A 24,379-nucleotide genomic window follows, 5' to 3' on the forward strand; every position below is an offset into this window, starting at 1 on the left:
GCTTAGACACTGAATTATGAATTACAGTATGGCTGGATGAGTGTACCATCCCCATTTTGGAGAATTTTGCTGTCACTCAGTTTCATTTGGTTTATTAAAACTTAAACATGGATTAATCTCTTAGATTCTAGAAAATGTTGGCTGGATTGACATATGCATTAGTTTGAACTCCGATGTGTACTGCAATATTTATAAACATCTTGTTGTCCAAGACTTGTGCTTTTTCCTATTTCAAATTAAAAACTAATAATGAAAAAACAGTAGGATTTATCCTGAAATAGGGAATTTAGAATTCAACTTTAAACTTGTCACAGAATTGTATATCTTCTGTATGTATGTGTTCCAAAGGTTTCCTTAGTGGGCTCCTACAATACTTTCTCAAGTTTCTTTAAGGCTGCCTTTAGAAGGCAATTTGAACTGAGCACTTTTGAAATGTTTATCATTAACATAAATAATTAATCTATAGTCTAAATACTAGGAAATCATCATTTCTCAACTCTACGCTGTGGTTATTTTCTAAATTTAGAAATTATTGGCCTTTGTACATCTAGGTTCTCTGAATCAATATTATGATCATTCCAGAGTTATGAATTGTGGTTATATAAATGTTGGAAAATTATATCCATCAGTTTTTTGCTCAGAACCCTATGGGTTAATCTGTCTCAATCTTTCCTATTGCAGTCCTATAGGGTTTGTAGACATCTAAATCTCCTTTTGTGTTGGTGTGAAAATACTACATTTAGTCTTTCCCCCACTTAATGGACTATTATAGGTGTTAACTTGCTTATCATATGAGGATTCTGCAAGATATTTTCTTTTCCTTTCATTTTATAATCCTATGTATGCAGACTTTGTGGCAATCATCCTTTGTGATGGATCTTTTCTCTTGCAAAGGAAAATATTTGAGCTCTGTTATTGTTATTAGCTCTGTTATTACAAATTGTAATTTGATGAACCAAAATTGTTGAAGCCTATTTAAAAAGGAATATATAAGTATTAATATTCAGAAGTTTTCAATTCTTATTGAAAACTGAAAAGATACACACAGGATAAATATTCTTTCCCGAGCTACTTGTTCTCATTTAGAGAATGGTACCACTCTGTCTAGATTTTAAAAATTAGGCCTCCTGTCTCTGGGATTGAATGTGGCTCATAAATTTGCATTGTTGACAATGCAAACAGACAACTCTGCACTTTTCCCTGGTCGCTATCAGTGTCCTTCACTTCATGTCTGTTGATGATCTGGCGATCTGACCCGTGTTAAACCTACTTTTTTATCAGGGAAAAGGTCTAATAATGTCATGTTGCAGATCTTGCACCAGACCGTTTCTTATGATTGTGAGGGGGAGGGTAGTCTCTGCAGGAGGATGGGCCAATTTAAATGCCTGTTCCCGGAGCTTTTATGGATCCAGAAAGTTTCTAGATAGTGTTTGGGAATTTTCCCCGGAGAGAAGTTCAGTTAATCCCTTATTGGTCTCTGGAACATGGAAATGTGCAGATATTCGATAGAATTGCTCCTGAATTGTTTCTTCATGCCTATCTTGTTTTTCTGAAAAACTCCAGGAAATGAAATGGGCGAAGGGATATCTGAATTGTTGATGGAGGAAGGGAAGCCCCCAATTCAAGACTTTGTTCAGAACTATTGGATAGATGGAAAAACCTATAAATCTCCAGAATTTGGTCATACTAGCTGGGGTTGTTGGGAAGTATACTTCAACATCTAGAAATCTGTATGTTTCCCATTCCTGAAGATTCTACCAATTCTCAATCCCTAAGCTTGTAAGGAATTTTATCTTCATGATGATGTTATTGAAAATGGTTCAGTACAGCCTTTTTTTTGTTTATTTTTGCTACTCCAAGCAGCTTCATTTAACAGCCAGTTTGGAAAGATGACAGGAGTTTAATTCAGCAATGACTGGATGAAATATACTGTATATGGTAACATCTCTGGCTGCTGATTGTGAACAGTAGTTTGCTGCTTCTTGTCTTGGGTCCTGCTTACCTCAAAAAACCTACCCCTACCATTACTCTTTGCTCCTCATCTGTTTTGCTTTGCTCTCTGACATGATCCTTATAAACCCGTTCACTATTTTGATAGAGGATTTTAAAGATCAATATTCAATTGAAGCCAGAATTTTTGCTTTAGGGTTAGTAGAAAAATCTATGGAAGATTATTTCAATATATGATTACTGCAGTGAGATTACTATATGCACAAGGTGGAAATATTTGATGTTACCCAATATGGAGGAATGGTTGATGAAGTTGACAGAACAGGCACTAAGCACCAGATCCATAGAAGCTGTGGTTTACCACAATAGGCAGATGTGTAGAATATGCAGAGAGTCTTTTGAGTCAGCCCAATACCCAGTGGCAGTGTGTAAGATGAAGGCAGGAACAGTCTACACTGAACAGCACAATGCAGTAGCTGGCATTGTATAAAGGAACATCTGCATGGCATATGAGCTAAAATCTCCCAAATCCAGATGGGAGATTCCACAGACGGTTGTGAAGAATAACTGGGCTAAGGTCCTGTGGGCATCCATATCCAGACAGATCGGCAGTCAACCAGATATCGCAGTAGTAGACAAAGAACCGGAGATAGCAATGATGATAGATGTTATAGTGTTAAGTGACAAGAACATCAAGAAATATGAAAAACTGGAACAGTACCAGGTCCTGAAATAATAATTAGAGAGGCTGTGGAAAATAAAGACCAAAGTGGTCCCAGAAGTGATAGGAGTACTCAGACTCCAGGAATGACATTAGAACTCTCTTTCCAGAAGAGTTTAGTGCTAAGATACTGTGCAAAACCCTCGAACTCCCAAGCTTCTGATAGAGGATATGAGATTTAGAAACATACATACCACCCATGGGGCTGAGTAGGGAATTTATTTTAACAAGCCTGTTTATTATTCGTTCATTCACTATCTATGATAGGAGGGAGTGTAGAGTAAAGCTGCTTGTGGCTCTGCATCAGTGCTCACTGGGAAAATATAGTTTAGGTTCTTATTTTTCTACTAATTTTTTCTCTCTTAAACCATTTTCTGATAAAGACAAATTATACTTGTTTGATTATTGCTTTTTCTACTATGAAGTTATATAGTTTGTTTTCCTGTAGCCTTGCTTTTAATTTGCATTTATATTTGTTTTTAATCCTGTTGCACATCATATTGACTGCTTGGTTCCAAGCAGAAGGTGACTTAGTTATTTTCAATTAAGAATGAAACCATGTAATCATATAGACCTAGAAAATATTTATTGTGAGTTTTGCAGGGATTGTTGTCAATTGAGTGGGAGGATTGTGATCAAAGATGTTGAATTTATAATCAAGTCATGACTTGGTTATAAATTGAGATCTCTTAGACTTTGTCAGTTTGATTTCTATAGCCACCCATCTCAAGTACATGACTCTGAATAGCTTACAATGTTAAAAACAATAAAAATATATACAACTATTGAAATAAAACAAGAAACAAAACACACAGCAGCTAGAGAATCATAAAAAATCAATAAAGCCAAGAAATGAATAAGGTATTCAAAGCCTTCTGAAAGGCCAGCCTAATCTCAGGAGAGATGATTTTTCAGAGGGTGAACAGAAAAGGATTTTCTTTTGGATTCTATCAGCTCATGTTCCTTGGATGATAGTAGCCATAACATGCTTCTCCTGATGCTAAATTGCGTAAAATGGGTAGAAACAATTGGGAACAAACCATCCCATAAGTAACCCGGTCCCCAATTATATCCTGAAGGGTTTTATGAAAAAATCATCTTAGATTGGATTTTTTCTTGAATGTTCTTACTAAGATAAAAAGAGAATATAGATAATAAGCCATACGCTTTTGTTTCATAAACTAACAAATCAATTGTATTAAAATTCTGTATTATTTAAATGGTCGCCTGACATTTAGCATAAACCAATTCTTGGACATTTCAAATGCCTTTTACTAGTATGACACTTGGGCTGGTTTAATAGGTAAAGCCATGTTCTAAAGGTTTTAGATTGATTACATTTTCAGTCCATTGGTCTTCAATGTTATTTCAAGATAACAATCAGACACAATGTTAATTATTGCATGTGCAGCTCTGAGATTATGATACTCAATATTTGTATTTAAGACACAATCTATTAAATAATGAATGAATGTCGCCTTTATGTATTGCTTTTTACTAAAACTTTAGTTTTTCAAAAGGATTTTGATCAGCATGAATGACTTTACACAGTCAATATTAAAAGCTATAGTGTCGCTGTACCAGTGACGTGCGGTGAGGTGAATGGCTGGTGAGGCAAGCGGGCAAAAGCCGCCCCGGCACTATGTCCGACATAGAGGCGGCTTTTGCCTCTAGCGCCGGGGCGGCAGGGCGGCTTTTGCCCGCTTTCAAGAAAGCTTTCCCTGGAAGCTTTGCAGGGAAACCCTGCAGGCCCCAGGAAGGAACGGAGCAGGGTCGCGAGAGGCACAGAGGGGATGCGGGAATGCAGAGTGGACCGCAGAGCTGGAGGAAGAGGAGGAGGAGGAGGAGGGGGAAGAAGAAGAGGAAGACTCTGGAGTTGGCTCGCCCGTCCATCCGTCCATTGGGTGGCTCAAGCACTACGCTCCGTCACAATAATTTTGAATTCCTCCCCCCTGCCCCTCCCTCGGACCTACATACCTGGCTTTTCCAGCTGTGTCAGAGGATTTCAACTCTCCTCTTGTCCGCCTGCCATGATGAAAATGTAAAAAATGTAAAAATAAAAAGGCAACTTAGGCAAGAGTTGCTGCTGCCAGATAGGAGGCAGAGAACCATGTGCCTCCTTTGCATAAGGAATTTTTCACCTTTTAACCCTTGCTTAACTCTGAGCAAGGGTTAAAAGGCGAAAAATTCCTTATGCAAAGGAGGCCCATAGTTCTCTCGCCTCCCCCTGCAGTTACCACTAAGCAGAGTCATCCACTGTGACTCTGTCAGCAACTACCTTAGCCTTTTTCCTTTTAATTTTCCTTTTCTTTTCCTCATGACACTGGTGAGGCCTCGCTTCCCCTGCCTCCCCTAACTGCACGTCCCTGCACTGTACTTACTATTGCAGTTCTCCGTAATCCCTATTAATAGTGGAGTCAATTTATCACATTGTCTAAAAACTTCCAAGGCATCCAGTGTGTATTTATTTTTGAAATTTGTTGTATTCTAAACAAAGTGTACAGGTAAGATGCTCTGAAATAGATTTGCTGCTAAATCAAATCTAGTAAAGTCAGGTAATAATTCCTGTACACAGAAATTAATAATTCTAATAGACAATAAAACTAGGAAACAGAGAAAACTCTGCAGAATTACAGACCTATTAAGTATAATTAGAAGTTAACCCTCCTGTTAATGGCTGGTAGATTGGATAGATTCTAAAAACATTTTGGCTTTTGGTCAGGCCATTCTGTTGCATTCATCTTTACATTGGATCATCTGGTAGAAGAAACACCTCCCACACACACACTAAACAATCTAGCATCATAAGCAGAGTTTAGTTTACCCTCACCACCTTCCACACTTTCCGCACAGCCCTTAAAATCTGGCTATCCCGTCAGGCCTGGGGCTAAAGACTGTAACCCACCCGAATGGTATGAATGTTGTGCTTTTAATTATGTACTGTTTTACATGTTAAATGTTTGTTCCCCCCCCTTCAAGTTGTAAGCCGCCCTGAGTCCCCCCAGGGAAAAGGGCGGCATATAAATAAACTCTCAATCAATCAATCAATCAAAATCTGTGGCATAAATTGTTATCAATATCAATTGATTGCTGCCCATTTTTCCTAATGGCAAGAATTATACAAAATTCACATCAAAGTATACACTGTAATGTGTGTAAAGGCAGCTCACCAAAGAAATCCCAATTTTTAGGAAAGTTAGGTAAGGTTGCATCTTGACTCTGCTATTTCATTATTTATGCTTTATTTAGATAATTTAAAATATTGCCCATCAAAACAAGCAAATGCATATTTTGGGGTGCTCCTTTATGTAGATGGGTGATAATTTTCTCTCAAATCCCATTGGGCTTAAGAAAACAATTATACTCTCTTGTTTGCTATTATCAGAACAAATGTTTAGAGATTAATTATGACAAATTCAAAATAATCGTATTCAATAAAAGGCCGAGGATACTAAATTGGTCACTAAGTAGGCATAGTCTAGAATAAATAAATTGCTCTATATTCCTTGGAGGAAGATTAACCTTGTCAACCTTGGCAGATTTAAGGTGTGTGGACTTCAACTCCCAGAATTCCTCAGCCACCAGAGCTAAAGTCCATACATGTTCAAATTGCCAAGACTGAGAAAAACTGGTCTGTAAGGATTATGTGACCAATGACATGCGGTGAGCTTCATGGCCGGTGAAGCAAGCGCGAAAGCCCCGCTGAAGCCCCGCCACAGCTTTAAGATTTGTGGACTTCAACTCCCAGAATTCCTCCTCCAGTCATGTTACGATGATGTCATCTGCATGGATCTGCTCCACTTCACTTTATTCACGGGGGGGGGGGGCTGCCGCTGCCCCTTACCTTCTGAATTCTATGACTGCACCACATGACCTGCATGGATGCTGCCAAATGGAACAGACTGCTCTCCTTCCCCAACACATACAAGGTTGCCAGAACTTTTTAAAAACATGTCTTATTTTAGTCTTGATCAAATAAGACAACTTTACATGCCCTTCGTTTTACTTCTGAAAATTTTTGTCAGAGTTTTGGCAGCATGACTAGCATTATGTTATAAACCCAGGAGCAATAACACAGCATACAGAGTCTTTATGCAATTAACAGTATCTACAAATATATACAGGCAAATACATGCAGAAGATAAAATCCCTTAGCATTCACTACAGACACAAGGAGAGAATTGAATAAACGCAGAGGAGAGAAACACCCTCTAATGACCCCCTCCCACCCACAGACATATATACATGCATGCATGCATACATACACACACATACACTTGTGTGGACCTCCCATCAGAGTCTTAAAAGGGTTATACATAGATGCAATGAAGCTGAGTCATTGCATCAGTCACATTGCATTAACTTACTGATCACAGCTATTAAATCCTAAGTACTTTGACAATTTTTAATCTTTAATTTATCTAAATATTTAAACCAATATATTTAGGAATCACTGTACCTTTCAGCCATTTGTTTCTGGACAGAACAATCAAAAGATGCCATGGATTAGGCTCATATAGGATTATTGACAGAACTGTGTGTTTTGCAGGCAGCAGAGGTAATAGTAATAAAGCTATTGTTGTAAACACACACACACACACACACACACACACACACACACACACACACACACACAGTGTTTTATGGTTCCCTTGTTTGCTGTTATAAAAGCTCAAGATCCCCCTTGAAGCAGTCCAATCAATTTTTTTTTAAAAATAAACAGTATATCCTGAATTCTTTGGGTATATCCAATTTTATGTTATGACTGGAAATAGGATATATCAGTGATGCCTAACGTTTTTGGAGCTGAGTGCCCAAAGCGCTCAAAATGCAATGCAAGCATGCCCCCCCCCCCCCACATACCCTGTTTTGACTTCCAGGTTGGTGGAGAAGGCCTTCCAGGCCCAAAATGAGTTGCATGGGGGAGGCACACATACACAAACCCCCCAAATGCAATGCAAGTACCTCCCGCACATGCACTCTCCCGCGCATGCATGTCCCCTGGATGTACCCTGCCCCTCACTCATGCAAGGCAGAGACCTGAAGACCAGCTGGTTGGTGAGAGACATGCACATGCACGATTGAGCTGGCTAGGGTGACAGCTGAGGTGCCCACAGAGAGGGCTCTGTGTGTCACCTTTGGCACACATGCCATAGGTTCTCCATCATGGGGATATACCTTTATAAAGATTCATAATATGGCAAATTTTTGTGGCAACAATGAAATCTGACGAGGACTCTTTGACCTCCCTGACTACTTTTAAAATTTTCTCTTTTTCTTGGAAATAAGATATTGAGCATGGTGCTAGATAAATCATATATCCTCCAACAGTTTGGAGCTTGAGAGGACCCTCTTACTTGAAATAATAATTCCCTGAGATGGTCTTCACAGCAACTGGATCACAATCTCTTTGTATTTGGGGAACAGTTTGGGTAAAACACTGTTCATTTCCCCTAATTATATAATCAAATCTCATATAGGCTGCAGTAGGTACTTCCCCCACTCCTGGTGAAATTTAAAATAGAGCCATCTATATTATAGAAGGAAGATATAACAATGTTCCAGTCCAAGAGAGATTATGTCCTTGCTAGTTGAAAGATATTGAATCTGTTTTGCATGTCTTATTGCTCTACCAATTTACACAGCTTGGTGCTCAAACTTAATATCCCCCTTGCTGTTAAACTATCTTGGCTGGTTGGATGTGGAGAAACCTTCTTCCTTTTGGCTGAATAATCTAGAAAACTGCTAAGATTTGTGCAATTGTTGCTATGGGAAGGCAACTGTTCAAATATTAACCATTTACACTTGCATATTTGTTTTAGACAATGTATAAGATTAGCAAGTTTCCCTGGATATAGACAAACTTTTATATTAAAAAACTGCTTAATGATTTATTTTTAAAAATAGACTTTATTCTTTGCCCTACTATCTCTTCATTTGGTCTTATATTATGGAGAACACTGGTCCAATAAAGCCAAAGTAAACTAAAGAAAATTCTTCCTTTCAATGATAACTTCCCTGAGCTTTGGCTCTTTCCCTTATAGTTAGAGCATGGACTACAGTGACATTTGCCCTTTCAAGTGAACCCTGGAATTCGAGCACATTTCACAATCTGGGGTTTTGCACCACTCAAATTTACTTAGATGAGATGGATGGTGCCGAAGTTTAATAAATAAATGAATAGAAGTCTATTGTGTTCTGTTTCTTGCCTTGCACGTTTTTGAATTTAACTGAACTTGATTATGAACTGTATTAAGAATGTATGTATTTGTTTTCTTATAAAAACAATAAATTAGAAGTCATCTAGGAAGGGATCAGACATTTTGACCAATCCTTGAGCTTGTCAATATGCAAATGTTTTTTCTGGTCTGGTAAAGAGAATGGCTTGATATGTATTTGTATGCAGGGGTGGGTTCTAGCTGGCATTACTGCCAGTTCACTTGTGGGCGTGCTGTATGCATGCTGTCCGCGCATGCACGGTTCAATATAAATCTCAAAACCAAGATGGTGGCACTGACTGTGGTGATCAGGCAACCAGTTCAGAGGCGTGGCCAGCCTGTGTCTCTGCTGGTTCTGTGGCCCAGGCTGGCATGCCACTACCGGATCAGCTGAACCGGGCCGAGCTGGTAGGAACCCACCAATGTTCGTATGCCATGTTTACATAATTAGTTTTCTACCAAGGTTCTGATTGGATATGAGATCATGTATGGCATCTGGAGTAGTTTTTTAACCTTGGCTCTACTCTAGCTTTTCTCACTAGGGATTCTCGGTCAATGTACCATGATAAGAAAAGCTTTTTTGGAAGAAAGCAAGTGGAACGGCTTCAGAGAGAAAGTTGTTCTTTTAAATCCAAGGATTATGTGAGCTTTGGGCAAAGTAATTGGCAATGTGGGGTGGCAAAGCAGAAAAAAACTAGCTTAGCAGGATTGTAGAGTACAGCCTGATAGAAGAGCCAACTGTAGAGTTGTCCTGCAGAGAAAACTAGTAATTTAGCAATCTTACTGTGTGTAAAGAACTATAGATAATCAAAACAGAGTGTAACTTACAGAGAAGTCTTTATGTTTTTTGCATGCAGGTTCTGATTTTAAATATTAGGAAAAATAAAGAGTGAGAGAAGATTGTCAATTTAAAGACCACTTTGAAAAAAAATGACAATAAAACCTTTTCTGCTTAACTGTCTGCTGAAACGGAATATACTGAAAGCTCTCCAGAGGAGGGATAATGCCAAGAAAATAAAGGAGGAGGTTTCTTTCAATAGTATTTCTTTATTCTTAGAATTTGATCATTAAAATGAAATAAGAGATGACGTCAAAATATATTTAGGAAAACACGTTTAAGATGGAGAGAAAGCAAAGGAGAGAAAGGAATGTATGCTGGATCATAGGTATTTCGATGCTAAGTGTTTCTTTGATTATAATTGTTGAAAGTTGATGACACATTTCCTTCCATTTTGAGGTGAGACATAGAAGAAAACTGTACTGAATAGGCTAAAAAGGAACAGTGTTGGTCACATGCTGTGGGTCAATTTAAGGAAATGCTTGCTGATACAGAAGAGGAGGTTGTTTAGAATGACAGTAGAATAACAGATACGAACAATCAGCAATTGAAATGTTGTTGGAAAAAAGTTTACTGTTCTGAAAGAAGACAGTGATAATTAGTTTCATGCTCTTGACATGAAAATTGCCGTTGTCGATATTGTTGCCTGAAGTCAAGCTCAGTACAGTGCTGACTTTACTCTGCTTATCCATACTGTATACTTGTGGTCCTTATTGCCCCCAACAATGTGGGTCCTCATTTTACTGACCTCAGAAAGATGGAAAGCTGAGTCAATCTTGAGCCTCATCAGGATCAAACTTCCGTCTGTGGAATTAGTCTATAATGCTGCATTCTAACCAATGGGCCACTATTTTGTTTTATGTAACATGGTTTTATTTTTGAACAATGTCATTTTTATAAAAACAAGCAAAATGTTAATATAATATGATTTCTAGTCTCTGTATATTTATTTCTTCCAATAAAAAAACCTTAAGCTAATAAAAGCAAACAAAAAAGAAATGGTGTGCCCCACTTCTCTTTCTATTTGCAAGAAGGATTTTATGAAGGATTGCTCCGTTTAAAGAAGTTGGCCTATTCATTGGTCAAGCTTATATTTCTTCTGCTTCAACATTCTTGAGTCAGATGGTGGATTTTCATAGTCAAAGAAGCATTTCTTCCTATTCCTGGTTTCAAAAAATGTCTCCTCTTCAGGTTCAGAAGTATTAAATTTAGTTTCTGGGGGAAAAATAGAATGGAAGAAATATTATTGTACTTTACATATGCATAAGGTGACCAGATCTTCAGATTGGTAAAGAGGGACACCATTGACTGGAGGGGGGGGGGGCGGGCTTGATTAAAAATTTTATATTTTGTCAAAAGCTCACAAAAGGCGATTAATGACCCCAGGGCACTGAAACCATCATAAATACGAATCTGTTGCCAAACAAAATTTTGATCACGTGACCATGAGGATGCTGCAATGGTCGCTAAGTGTGAAAAATGGTCGCAACGGTCGCTAAGTGTGAAAAATAGTCATCAGTCACTTTTTTCCATGCCATTGTAACTTTGGTCACTAAACATTTTCTCCCTCCTCGAGACACCTCACTTCTTCCTTCCTTCATTCTTCTTGCTTATCTACCTTCACCTTATCCGTCTTCGCTTTCCCTCTCTTCCTTCCTTTCTCCTTCCATCCTCTCTTCTTTCCTCACTCACTCCCTTCCTCCTTTTCTCTTCCTTCCTCCTTCCATTCTTTCAGCTTCCTTTCTTTTGCCTATCTACCTTCTCTGTCTTTCTGCTCTTTCTATCTCTCTCTTCCCCTTTGCTTCTGTTCCTTCCTCCTTCCATCCTTTCACCTTCCCTCCTTCCTATTTTTTCCTTCTTCCTTCCTTCTGCCTATCTACCTTCACCTTCTCTTTCTGCTCTTTCCCTATCTTCCCCTTTCCTCCCTCCCTTCCTTCCTTTCTAGTTCCATCTTTTCTTCTTTCCTCTCTCCCTCCCTTTTTCTTCCTTCCTCCTTCCTCTTGCCTATCAACTTCATTCTCTTTGTCTTTCTGCTCTTTTCCTCTCTTTCCCTTCTCTTCCTACCTCCTTTCCTCTTTTCTCCCTCCCTTCTTCTTTTTCTTCCTTCCTTTCTTCTTCCATCTTCCTCCTTCTCCTTCTCCTTCCTCCTTCTTCCTTCTATTCTTTCTCCTTCCATCTTTTCTCCTTCCATCTTCTCCCCCCTCCCTTCTTCTTTTCCTTCCCCCTCCCTCCTTCCTTCCTCTCCTTCCCACTCTCTCCTTGGGAGGGGACAAAATCCAAGGGCTAATGGGATTGGGGGTGGGGGGGAGGCAGCAGAGACCAAATAAAGTCAGAAGATCTTATTAAAACTTTCCTATTTGTTGGATCGCATTGCTGCGAACTTATAAAGCAAACCAGGAGAACATTTTGCAACCGAGGGTGCTGCAAGGAAAGGGGGGAGGGAGGCAGCCCTGCCGTTTCCCCAGTTTTGCAAGGAATGAGAAACGGTGCTTTAATCTGAAGAAAAGGATGACTGCAATCGGAACCGCAGACAGGGAAAGAAAGAAAGATCCTTGTAGCACAAAACCCACCTTTGCATGGTTGTGAGAACATAGGTAAAACAAAACAAAAAAGCACAGCGTCCCTCCGCCCTCTGAATGGGACTCAGCGTGACTCCGATTTGAATAGAAGGACACAGAGCCGGGCGGGGAGATAAGCACCTTCATTTGCATTCTCTGCGACCATGATGCTTTGCGAGGAACAATCCTAGGGGCTCCCCATGACTTTTTGCAGATTTTTCCTTTTGTGCTTAAAAAAACCCGGGACTTTTTAAAAACGCCACAGACTGAGGTGTCAGCCTGACAAAATGCAACCCCTTCCTTCGTCGTCCTCCTCCTCCTTCAAAGCTAGGGGCTCAGAAATCGGAGTGAAAAGACAGTCCTCCATCTCTTCCCTCTTCCTGGATACACTCTGAAGTTTCTTAAATCCCCCTCTGTGCATAAACACTCCTTCAGCCCCCCCCTCTGTATCTGTTTGTCTATCTCTCTCTGTGTGGCTCTTTGCCTCTATCTCCCTCCCTCCGTCTCTCTGTCATTCTCTCTGTGTGTCTGTCTCTCTCTCTCTCTGTCTCTCCTCCCTCCCTCCCTCTGTGTGTATGTGTGTGTGTGTTTCTCACTCTCTGTGTGTGTCTCTCTGTCTCTGTCTATAAGCCGCTGTCGCACCTGTCGTCCTGGATCAGGCTGAGTTGCCTGTCCTTCTTCAGCACCTCCCGGGGGTGCACATCCATTGTAAAATCCATCAGGTCGTCCAAAGTAGCGGGGCTCAGCAGGACCTTGGCTGCAGGACGGAGCCTGGGCAGCAGGGAATTTCCCCACCAAAGTAGAAGGCAAGGCTTTCAAACTAGTCTGATCCTGCTTGAAAAGGTTGCTGCAGCGGAGCAAAGGGTGCCCTGGCTGAGGATTCCCTCTTTCAGTCGGTCTCTGGAATTCCCCTCCCTTTTTTTTTCTACAGAAGGAAAAGTTTTTTTGACTGGGCAGCTCGACATGATTAAGGCCGTTCTGCTCCTCCTTTGTGCTGCCCTCCTCTCTCTGATAGCCGCCTGGTTAAAAAGGAGGAGGAGCCCATTGAGGAAAACAAGGAACGCGAGGGGGATCCCTGCCCCCGCAGATGGGCTCCGGACTAGCAGAGCCTCCTCTTCCTCCTTTTAAACCAAGCGATCTTTTTAACCAGGCGATCTTCGGCTGCTGCATAAGTCCACGGAAACGTGCTGCCCTCTTCTCTCTGATAGCCGCCTGGTTAAAAAGGAGGAGGAGGCTCCGCTGGTCTGGAGCCCATCTGTGGGGGGAGGGATCCCCCTTGTGTTCCTCGTCTTCCCGGATGGGCTCCAGACCAGCGGAGTCGCTCCTCATTTTTAACCAGGCGGCTATCAGAGAGAAGAGGTTAGAGCGTGCCCGTGGGCTTGTGCAGCACCCAAATTCTCGCCTCCTGTTCTTCGGCTGTTGCACAATCCCAAGGGCATGCGCTGCCCGGTTTGCTGAATCCGGCACGGCTTCAGAGAAAGAAGGCGTGCGAGAAAGCCCCCCCATACCCGCTGCCTGAACGTTTGAATGAAGGAGGCTGTAGGCTCCTTTGTCCTCGACTATGCAATTTTCTTTCATTCTCTGCTGCTCGAATGAGTGAATGAGGCAGAGGGAGAATGAAAGGAGATTGCGTCCCTTCTGCCTCTCCGTCGCTCAGTAAAGCAACTCTGGGAAGGTCCTTTGGTGGCGGCAGGCGTCTAGAACTTGCCTGCTAGCAAAGGACCTTCCCGAAGTTGCTTTTCTGAGCAACGGGGAGACAGAAGGGACAAAATACCGGCCGGCCGGGATGGGTATACAGGGCTGAGGGCGGGGCAGGTTTACTTCCTGGTCCAGTCACAAAAATCGGGACATTTAAGAACGCCCAGGGACCCGGGACAAATTGTGCAAAATCGTGACTGTCCCGCCAAAATCGGGACGTCTGGTCACATTACATATGCAGCTCCTCCATATTCCCAACAGCTGACCTAAGTGTTGTGGTATGTGCTTAAATAGTTTGGAAAATAGAATGAAACCAGTAAGTGAGTGTTGGAAAAAGTATCACCCATTCTTCCATTATGATTATGGAAGGGGTTTAAGTAGAAAGGCAATTTTGTAAAAACCTGGTGGGAGTAGTTATAGAAAACTGCTATAGGCAGTTCTTCTGCATTCTGTCTTTTGTGGGGAGAAAAATGTCAAATTGCATTGTTAAAGTCACCTTGGCTTGCATCTGCCTGCAAATCTCATGCTAATTGAGGTGACATGTGATTCCCACCCTTTCAATTCCTAGCTATATTCTACAGTTACTGTCTTGTACCAATATTTCTACAGAATAGCATATGCAATCTGAAACTCAGGATTATTCTGGAATAAATATAGAATCAGATAAAAATAGAGTACATGTTGTATTAATTTTTGTTTGAAAATTCTGTATCTCAGCTCTTATGGTATTTTTGCTCCATCAAATTCTTATTTTTTTATTTTTAGAATATACAACATCGATACATGAACAGTGTGGCATCTGGATATCATTCATTTTGGGACAAATAGCAATAATAATATTAATAATATTTGTTACATTAATCAAACTTATGAAATCCTAGTATTAATAAATGTACATGTTTGTTTTAAAGTAGTTATTCAATATTTCAATGTTCCATTTTAATGCCAATCTCAATATTATTTGAGTTTACATAGTACTGTCATCTTTCAACCTCTAAACTTTCCCTCTAGTTATTACTTTTGTTCTATTGTATGAAAAATATATGTGATAATATTCCCCCTATTTCTTATTTCTGCCTCTATTCTGGCTTCTAGTTAGGCCACCATTACTAATCCTAGTCTTAATACACTTATTTATATTAAAATATAGTCCTTTATTATTTAATTATTCAATCTTTCAATGCCCCATTCTAGTGTCAATCCATATTATTTAAACATACTTAATAACACCAGCTTTCAACCTCTAATCTTTCCATCTAGTTATTACTTTATATAAGAGTATGTATTCTTATTTCTATCTCTAGTCTAGTTTTTAATCAGGCCATCATTATATTAAAAAAAGAAAGATTAATTTTTCCCCTTTCTATTCATCATCTCTTGCCCATTGTAATACTTCAATTCTTATTCATTTTCTAAGCTTGCCTTCAATACTCTTCTCTTGGATCCTTGTCACTCTCTACAGCTGCATCTTCATTGTTCAGTCTAAACATTTCTCCCATCTCTATCCACCTATGCTGTCAGGCCTCCAAAGTATCTACCCAGGCCCCTATCTCCCTTTCAAAAGTATCTTTCCGCTTATCTGATTCTATTTTTAAATCTCTTAAATTCCCTTAGTTTATTTCATCATTCATTATTATCTTTATTATTTTCTCCTTATCCTCTTCTTCCTTTATTTGCTGGTTTGTCTGTTCTGTCTTTTTCTCCATTTTTCTGTTGTCTCCTCTCTTTCCTGTTATTTTTGGTCTTCATTATTCAATCATTCATTATCAGTTGCAGGGTATTTTCTACTTTCTCATTTATGCCATGCAATAGGTTCTTTATCTCCCTGTCATAGTGTCCTTAATACTTTGAAACATCTTTTCTTATTTTAGTGTTCCGCTCTTACTCAATAGTCCAAAAACAATATATTCAAGCTTAATGTTGCTCCTCAGAAAGTAAATGCTCATAAATTCTTAATATTCCAAGATTATTCAATCAGTTCCATTTAGATAGTCCAAGAAACTTTCCAAAAATCAGAAGTCACTTAACTTTACTTAAGAGTCTTCCTTATTCTCATAGTTGAGTTTCCAGTAATCATAAAAAATTATAGAATGGTAGGTATCACCACAGTCCTCCAGATGAATATTGTTTATTTATCTTATCAAAAACATTCCTAGGTTTGTTGGGGTATGGTATATTTTCCATTCATCAGTAGGTGGCGTCCTCAGCTTAGGTTTCAGTGTTGTTTCAAATGTAAAGTTATTAATCCAATTTTAATTCAGTTTGGAGAAGTAAAGTCAATTATTCAAGTAGATAGTTCCAGCATTTTAAAATGCCTTTCCAAAACAACAGCTACCCAGTTTGAAAGTCCAATTTTCTATGTTTTAAAAAGTCTCTAGCTTTTCTCTCCTTAGTTCCTTTCTTTCAGGTCTAGAATGCTTCTCTGTATAATTGTTTGCCACTTTAACAAACAGTTCAAAGAGTCTCTTTTCCTGGATTTCTCTCTCTTTTTCTTTTAAACAAATACAAAAAAATAAAAAGGAATATTTTCACCCAGCTCTAGTCACTGTCCACCAGTGCACTTTCTTTGTTGCCTTAGCTGTCACAGCTTCACAGCAGCCATGATGGCTGCCTCTTCTCATTGTGGATGAAAGGGAAGAAACCCTGAGTCGAAGAAGAGTTATGGCTTTCTGCGACTGCAAGGTGCCCCTCTTTTCTTCACCACTCCTACAGAGTGGCTTTAGCTCCTTTTGGAGCCCTCCAATGGGGAGAACATCTGATCTCAGCATGACATGAACCGGAAGTTCCAAATTCTTAATTATTATAATGCTTAAACCCAAAGGGCATGGCCAGTTTTAAAATGTTAGGAATGACACTGTTGAAGATTACAGTTAAATTCAAATATATTAAAACCATGGGTGTCTATAGGATCTTACAGCTGTTGTAAAAATGATGAAAGGAGCATCATACCACATGATACAACTTCTGTCCTTTTCATATGGGTGAGATGCATTGTTGTCCCCCAAAAGGCCAACCACAATAGTGCAAAGCTGCTTTTGTCATTCTATTCTCAAATTTGACAAGCTTTGCATTGCTGCACAAATGCCAGTAATTGGTCTATTGTTGTTATTGCTAGGGTTCATAGCATGCTAAAAACATAAAGGTTGATATATTTTCCCCTGTTAACACTCTTAGAATTTGTTCAATAAAATAAATCCTTTTTGGCCATTATACCTTGCTTTTACCTTCAAATTCTACAGAACCTATTGACTCCTGATTGGCTACCTAGTGCCAACAGAAAATGAGAACCAAGAGTTAAATCATACATGTTAATGGTTTATATGCCTGCCTCAGTATTATTAATGCACATGCATGCAAATTAATGAGTTCTCAAGGACTAATATTTTAACACTTTTATGGTGTTAAAACAGTCTCAACACCAAAAATAAAAGTGTGATAGCATTTTGGGCATTTCATGTGGCTAAAAAAGATGCAACAACAGGCAATTGAAAGAAGAGGAAATTTGGCAGGATTTTTTTTTAATGGAGGAAATATTATGAGTAGGTAAGTTAACTACAGCAACTGTGGGGTAGAGTGATCATGTCATACTTGTATTCCCTATAATGGAACCACAGATAACTGAACAATCAGACTAGTGTTTTAGACATTAAAAGAACTGACTTCAAAAAACGTAGAAAGAGGTTATAAAGGATTCCATGGATCGAAATTCAAAAAAGAAAAACAATTAAAGATGCTTGGAAAATGGTGAAAAATGATATAATGAAGGCCCAAGCAAAAACAATATTGTTATCATCATCAGCCATTCAATCATGTCTGTCCTTTGGTTACTCTATAAATCAGCACACTCCATCCCCTCTACAGAGAAACAAAAACAAGATACTAGATGAGACCAGTATGGTTGCACAAAGGGCTTTCCAACAATCTGAGAGACAGACAAATATATAAAAAAAATGGAAAAGGACACATAACTAAACAAAATACTGTCAAATAGCCTGAATCTGCAAGGAGGGAGTTGGTAAAACTAAGGCCCATAATGAGTTAAGATTGGCAACTGATGTCCATAATGATAACAAAACAAACATTTAGACTTATATACCACCCCATAGTGCTTTACAGCACTCTCTAGGTGATTTACAATGTGAGTTATTGCCCCAACAGTCTGGATCCTCATTTTACTGACCTCGGAAGGATGGAAGCCTGAGTCAATCTTGAGTCCCCTCAGGGTCAGACTCCTGGTTATGGAGTCTGCAGTACTGCTCCTAACGGTAAAAATATATAGGGAGAAAAGAAGGAAATGCATTATAACATGTAAAACCAACAGAAATATCAAATGAACTATATAATTAGTTCAACATTTTAAAAGAATTCTTCCTTATGGCATTGTGTCCTATATACTGAGAACAGTCATTATTCTGCTACTTGTAATGTAGGACAAAATGTCCCTGGGAAGATCTTGGTAAAATGTGTTGGCCCTAATGAATAAGCAGTGTATTTTCAGCACACCAAAGACACAGTTATCTTCTCGTGCGCTCCATGTATAACTTTCAACTATAATTATTTTTCAGTTATTAAACACATTAAAATCATAACACAGGATAGCAGAAATATATATTTTTGTGTTTTTAAGGACAGTCCATAAGAGAACTAACACAAATCTTGCTCTCAGGATTCAAAGGTAATCTTCCTGATATTCTTTCTGGGATATTCTCATAAAAGTGTACACAATGGTGATCTAAATGGTTTGACAATTTATTAAAAAAAAAAACACCACTCTGTAGTCTTCCCAATTTGTTAGCTTCTTGGTATGATAGATGGCATCTTAAACAATGTACAATAAGTAAGAGTGCCAAGCCACTGCTTATCTTAGCTTCCTTGAAAATCTTAGGAATAGAATAACATAATTTATTTTATATTTTAAACTGCTAAACTCCCTTAAGTACAAAAGTCCTTCATTGCGGTTCTCTTTGGCTTTCTTAAAATGAAGGAACAGCAAGATTCGCCCAGATTACCTCTGTCATTGCCATTCTAGGCAATTTGAAGCCCCTGAGCATATCCCCTTCTGCTCATTTTTAGAGATATCTGCAGTATTCTTATTCTCCAACTATTCACCGTTCCAGCACGGTGATTAAGACATTGGGCTTGTGGGCTGTAGAACTGGCAGCCCAGGTTTGAGACCCAAGCATCATGTGACAGAGTGAGCTCCTGTCCTTGTTCCAGCTGCTGCCAACCTAGCAGTTTGAAAGTATGCAAATGTGAGTAGATAAATAGGTACTACTTCAGTGGGAAGGTAACCGTGTCCATGACATTATGCCGGCCACGTGACTGCGGAAATGTCTTTGGACAGCGCTGGCTCAATTGACTTCAAACAGAAATGAGCGCTGCCCTCTATATATATAGTCAGCAATGGCTAGCGGAGTAAAATCCATGAGGACTCCTTTACCTTTACTTTTATTCACTAAATTATCAGACCATAGATACCAATTTTACGTCTCCGTACTTCTAACTCATATGTCTCTATAATATATAATGTTGCCAAATTCTACACAGCAGATTGCACAATTTGCCAATTTTGACTGCGAGCCAAAGCTGATCAAGCTTAACCCACCAAACTATTGCTATTTCTAATTGGTAGCTATTTCATTCAGCTCACACCAAACTACTGTTATTTCTAATTGGTAGCTTTTTCATTTGGGATATTTTGTTGCTTCAGCTTACTCCCTTTGCTTTTCTGTAGCATAGATGTGCTTTGTTAAAACCAGGCTTATATCATTTCTATTTCTCTCTTTTATTCTATAGTCATTGCCCTAACAATGTTTAGATACAGACAGTCATAGTATTGATTCCATAATCCCAGTGTTTTCATTTTGTCTGCTTGTGGGCATGTGCTTTCTTTGAGTCAGTTTTTGACTCCTGGTAGCTGTCTGGACTAGAGCCTGCAGTTTTCTTGGCAAGATTTTTCAAAAGTGGTTTGCCGTTACCTGATTCCTAGGGGGAGAGTGACTGGCTCTTGGTAAAACGGTTGGCTCTGTGTATTAGAAGTCCTCCCAGTTTCTAGTCAGATGCCTTAAACACAATACCAAAGTAGCTCTCTTTACAGTTAAATAAACACAATTACTATCCCCTCATGAAAGATCACAACAAAAACTCATGTCATGATGACTTTATTGTAATTTGCTGTTATAACTATAAAGAAAAATAATAATAGTTCTTTCTTAAACTTTGTTTTGGTGAAAACTTTCCATTTTCATTACTTGTTTGGTTTAATCATCGGGCAAAAATTCTTTATTCATAAAGAATTCTTTAAAAAAAACTGATATTGGCCTAAACCATCAAAGTAAAGAAAAACATGATGAAGGGTTAAATGTACTTAGATATACAAAAAGGAACATGGTGGTTCTGTGGCTAACATACTGAGCTTGTCGATCAGAAGGTCAGCAATTCAGCAGTTTGAATCCCTAGCACCATGTAACGGAGTGAGCTCCCATTACTTGTCCCAACTTCTTCTAACCTAGCAGTTTGAAAGCATGCAAAAATGCAAGTAGAAAAATAGGAACCACCTTTGGTGGGAAGGTAACAGTGTTCCATGTGCCTTTGGCATTTAGTCATAACCACGGAGACATTTTCAGACAGTGCTGGCTCTTCGGCTTTGAAATGGAGATGAGCACTGCCCCCTAGAGTCGGGAACAACTTGCACATATGTGCGAAGGCACCTTCACCTTTGTACAAAATCTAAAATACTTTGATGCTTCTAAATTAAAACTATTAAGTTATATTAATCCAACTCAAAATAATTACAGTGGAAATAAGAATATTTTCAGCCTCATTCACCAATTTTATTCTTCCCTGATACTAGTATCTAGTGCATGAAATCTATACTTAAAGCTAGTATGTCAAGTTTGGAAAAGATGAAAATAGTTTCTATCCCATGTCTTCTCTTCTAGATTATTTACCCAAATTGTAAATGTGGCTAATTATCAGTTCAATAATGTAACTACAGAAAACTTTATGAGAGACTGTTTTTTCTTCCTAGTGTTTCCCACAAGTGCAAGGCCCACTTTTTAAATCAACCAAGTATTTGTTGCCCAGTGGTGGGTTCCAGACACTGTTACAACTGGTACGGTTGCAACGGGGCCCGGCATCCACCACATGAATGGGCAGAGTGTGCGCATGCATTCTAACCTCCTCCATGCACGTGCACGGAAGCGCCAAAGAGCTCAAATACAGGTAAGGAGCTCGGGCAAGTGTGTGGGCCTTCCGGAGCACCATACCAGAACGGTACCCAGTGCTCTGGGAAGGCACCGGTATGCCCATACTAGGGCGTACCGCCTGCAACTCACCACTGTTGTTGCCTGAACCTGACATCATGGGCTGAAAAAGAGTGATTTCAGATTGTCTAAGGAGGGACTAGAACTCACAGTGACTTGGGTTTTGGCCTAATGTCTTGGTCACTAGACCAAACTGACTGTATGAAACACTTTTTATTAATTAGAAATTTATCTTTTTTTAATTATGTGGTCTAAAATTGTTTTTTCTCTAGGTGTGCACACAATGGAATAAGTATAAGTATAATCTTTATTGTCATTGTACTTAAATGCAATGAAATTGGTTTTAACCTCACTGGTGCAAAATTATAACAGAAAGAAAAAAAGAAAGAAAAAGAAAAAAAACTAGGGTGTGCATGGAGTGATTGTGGTTGTATTTAAAAGTCTCACAGCCCAAGGATAGAAACTATCTTTAAACCTGTTTGTTTGGCTGGCTTTACTTTGATGTCTTCTGCCTGATGGTAGAAGTACAAAGAGACACTGACCAGGGTGTGAATCATCTCTGAGTATCTTCCTTAGTCTGCTAAAGCAGCGAGATCTGGTGATGTCATCCAGTGGTGTCAGAGGGCAACCAATGGTTTATTGTGCCGAATTGATCACTCTCTGTAGTGCCTTCCTGTCCGCAGCTGTTAAACCAGCATACCATACTGTAATACAATATGTGAGGACACTTTCTGTGGTGGACCGATAGAAAGAGGTCATCAGCGCTTGTTCCACCTGATTTTTTCACAGGACTCTAAAGAAATGAAGTCTCTGTTGGGCCTTTCCAATCACCAGAGACGTGTTGTTTTTCCAGACGAGATCTTGACTAATAAGCACTCCCAAGAATTTAAAAGAGGAAACCCTCTTCACACAGCGTCCCTCGATATACAGTGGGGCAGGTTTCTCTCTGTGCTTCCGGAAATCTAGCATCATCTCCTTTGTCTTACTAGTATTTAGATGTAAGTTGTTTCTTGAGCACCATGCGGATACCTTCTGGACTTCTTCCCTGTATGCTGATTCATCCCTTCCACTTATGAGACCCAGCACTGTTGTGTCGTCTGCAAACTTTATTATGATGTTGGATGGATCAGAGGATATGCAGTCATATGTATACAGCGAGTACAGGTATGGGCTGAGCACACAGCCTTGAGGGGAGCCTGGAATGGAAATATTAATAAGAAAACAAAGTGATATATATATATAAAAGAAATTGGTCATGTGATTCCTGTGGTCATGTGATCAAAATGCAGAAGTTTGGCAACTGACTTATATTTATGATGGCTGCAGAGTCCTGGAGTCATATGATCACCTTTTGCAACCTTCTGACAAGCAAACTCAATCGGGAAGCTAGATTCCCATAACAGTCATGTTACTAACTTAATAACTGCAGTGATTCACTTAACAGCTATCGCAAGAAGGTCATAAAATGGGGCAAACTCACTTAGCAATAGCAATAGCAGTTAGACTTATATACCGCTTCATAGGGCTTTCAGCCCTCTCTAAGCGGTTTACAGAGTCAGCATATTGCCTCCGACAACAATCCGGGTCCTCATTTTACCCACCTCGGAAGGATGGAAGGCTGAGTCAACCCTGAGCCGGTGAGATTTGAACAGCCGAACTGCAGAACTGCAGTCAGCTGAAGTAGCCTGCAGTGCTGCATTTAACCACTGCGCCACCTCGGCTCTTAACAATTGTCTTAACAATTGTCTTGCTTAATAATGGAAATTTTGGTCTCAGTTGTGGTTATAAGGCGAAGACTACCTGTAGTGCAGGAAAGAACTGGCATTGGCTGAAAAATTAACACAATTGTAAAGAGTCTAGATGAAGTTTTTGGCAAAAGGTTGTTTCTTTATAGGAATTATATTAATTATATTAATAAGTGTGCTCATTTTTAAGATATCACTAGTCTATTAAATTGCTTTTGCAATGTCTTAAAATCAAATTTATTTATTATTGCATCAATATTTCAGGGATTTAATCTGTTAGATAGAGAACATAGTCTAAGATGAGTCTGATTTCCTGGATGCATACACACACATATTGCACCCCCCAAAAAACTAATGTTTGATCATTGTTCAAGATGAATTTTAGATGTAAAAACTTTTACCATAATTTAGATGTTGATTACAAATAGTACATATAACTGTTGTCTTCCTAGTGTCTTCAGAACAGTGCATCAATGTTCGTCAACTATCCTCACAAATAGCATAACAGTAATAATTGTGCTACTTTATACTTATGTGTTTTGTTATATTTGCTGCGAAAGGCTAATTATTATTCCTCTGGAAACTGTTCAAATATTACATTTCTAAACCATCCAACTTTGTCAGCACCATCACTTTTGTTTGCTAATTTTCTTCTATTTCTCCTGCATAATCTTTTTATTGAAATGTGAATAAAGAACCTTCTTCTTCGCCTTGTTGCCTTCCAGTTATGTTCTTTCACAGATTCAGTTGTTAAAAGTTATTATATCAACTAGGAATTTTGACCATTGAGGTCCAGCACACTTAAAAGATGCTTGGTTGGAAAAGGAAGTTCTAAGTAAAGCCGGTGAAGGCCACCCAGATATTTTAGCAAATTAACATTTATGACAAAATTGGCACATCTTATTCTGTGGTACTAAGAATTCCATTATTCTTTGTGTTTCAGTTTGTTTCAGATCCATGTGCCAGCAACCCTTGTCACCATGGCAACTGCACTAGTAATGGGGATGGATATATCTGTGTTTGTAATACTGGCTATGAAGGTACAAACTGTGAATATTCATTTTATGGTTCCCCAGTGTCTGGGTGGACAGAATCAGAATTGCCAAGTGAAAATAGGCCAGGAGCAGCCACCATGGAACCGGATATTATCCTGCCACGAGCCCAAGCAACAGTGACATTACCGACATGGGAACCCAAGGAGGGGCAAAAACTTGTGGATCTGAAATGGGATGAAGTAGAAGTAAGTTTTTTTTTTAAAAAAAAGCAAAATGCGTACCATAAATTATTTCTGAATGAAATCCAGTAGGAGCTTTAGGAAGAGATTGTCTGTATGTGCCCTTATATGGAAAGCTTGAAGGATCAAGAAAAATAACTAAGAATTCTGTT

At 39.2% G+C, this 24,379-nt stretch overlaps 1 protein-coding gene across 1 annotated transcript in view; it reads left to right on the forward strand.

The window, feature by feature from the left end:
- The window catches only part of DNER (delta/notch like EGF repeat containing), a 132,937-nt gene that overhangs the window by 43,933 nt on the left and 64,625 nt on the right, over positions 1 to 24,379 (forward strand). The window contains exon 2 of the mRNA XM_087725450.1: positions 23,937 to 24,233. Coding sequence (XP_087581576.1) covers positions 23,937 to 24,233 — 297 coding nt within the window. The remainder of the gene's footprint in view (positions 1 to 23,936; positions 24,234 to 24,379) is intronic.

The sequence above is a fragment of the Thamnophis sirtalis genome, unplaced genomic scaffold, assembly GCF_051295495.1.
Source record: "Thamnophis sirtalis isolate CommonGarterSnake01/CBP01778 unplaced genomic scaffold, rThaSir2_p1.2 scaffold_11, whole genome shotgun sequence".
Classification (NCBI taxonomy): domain Eukaryota; kingdom Metazoa; phylum Chordata; class Lepidosauria; order Squamata; family Natricidae; genus Thamnophis; species Thamnophis sirtalis.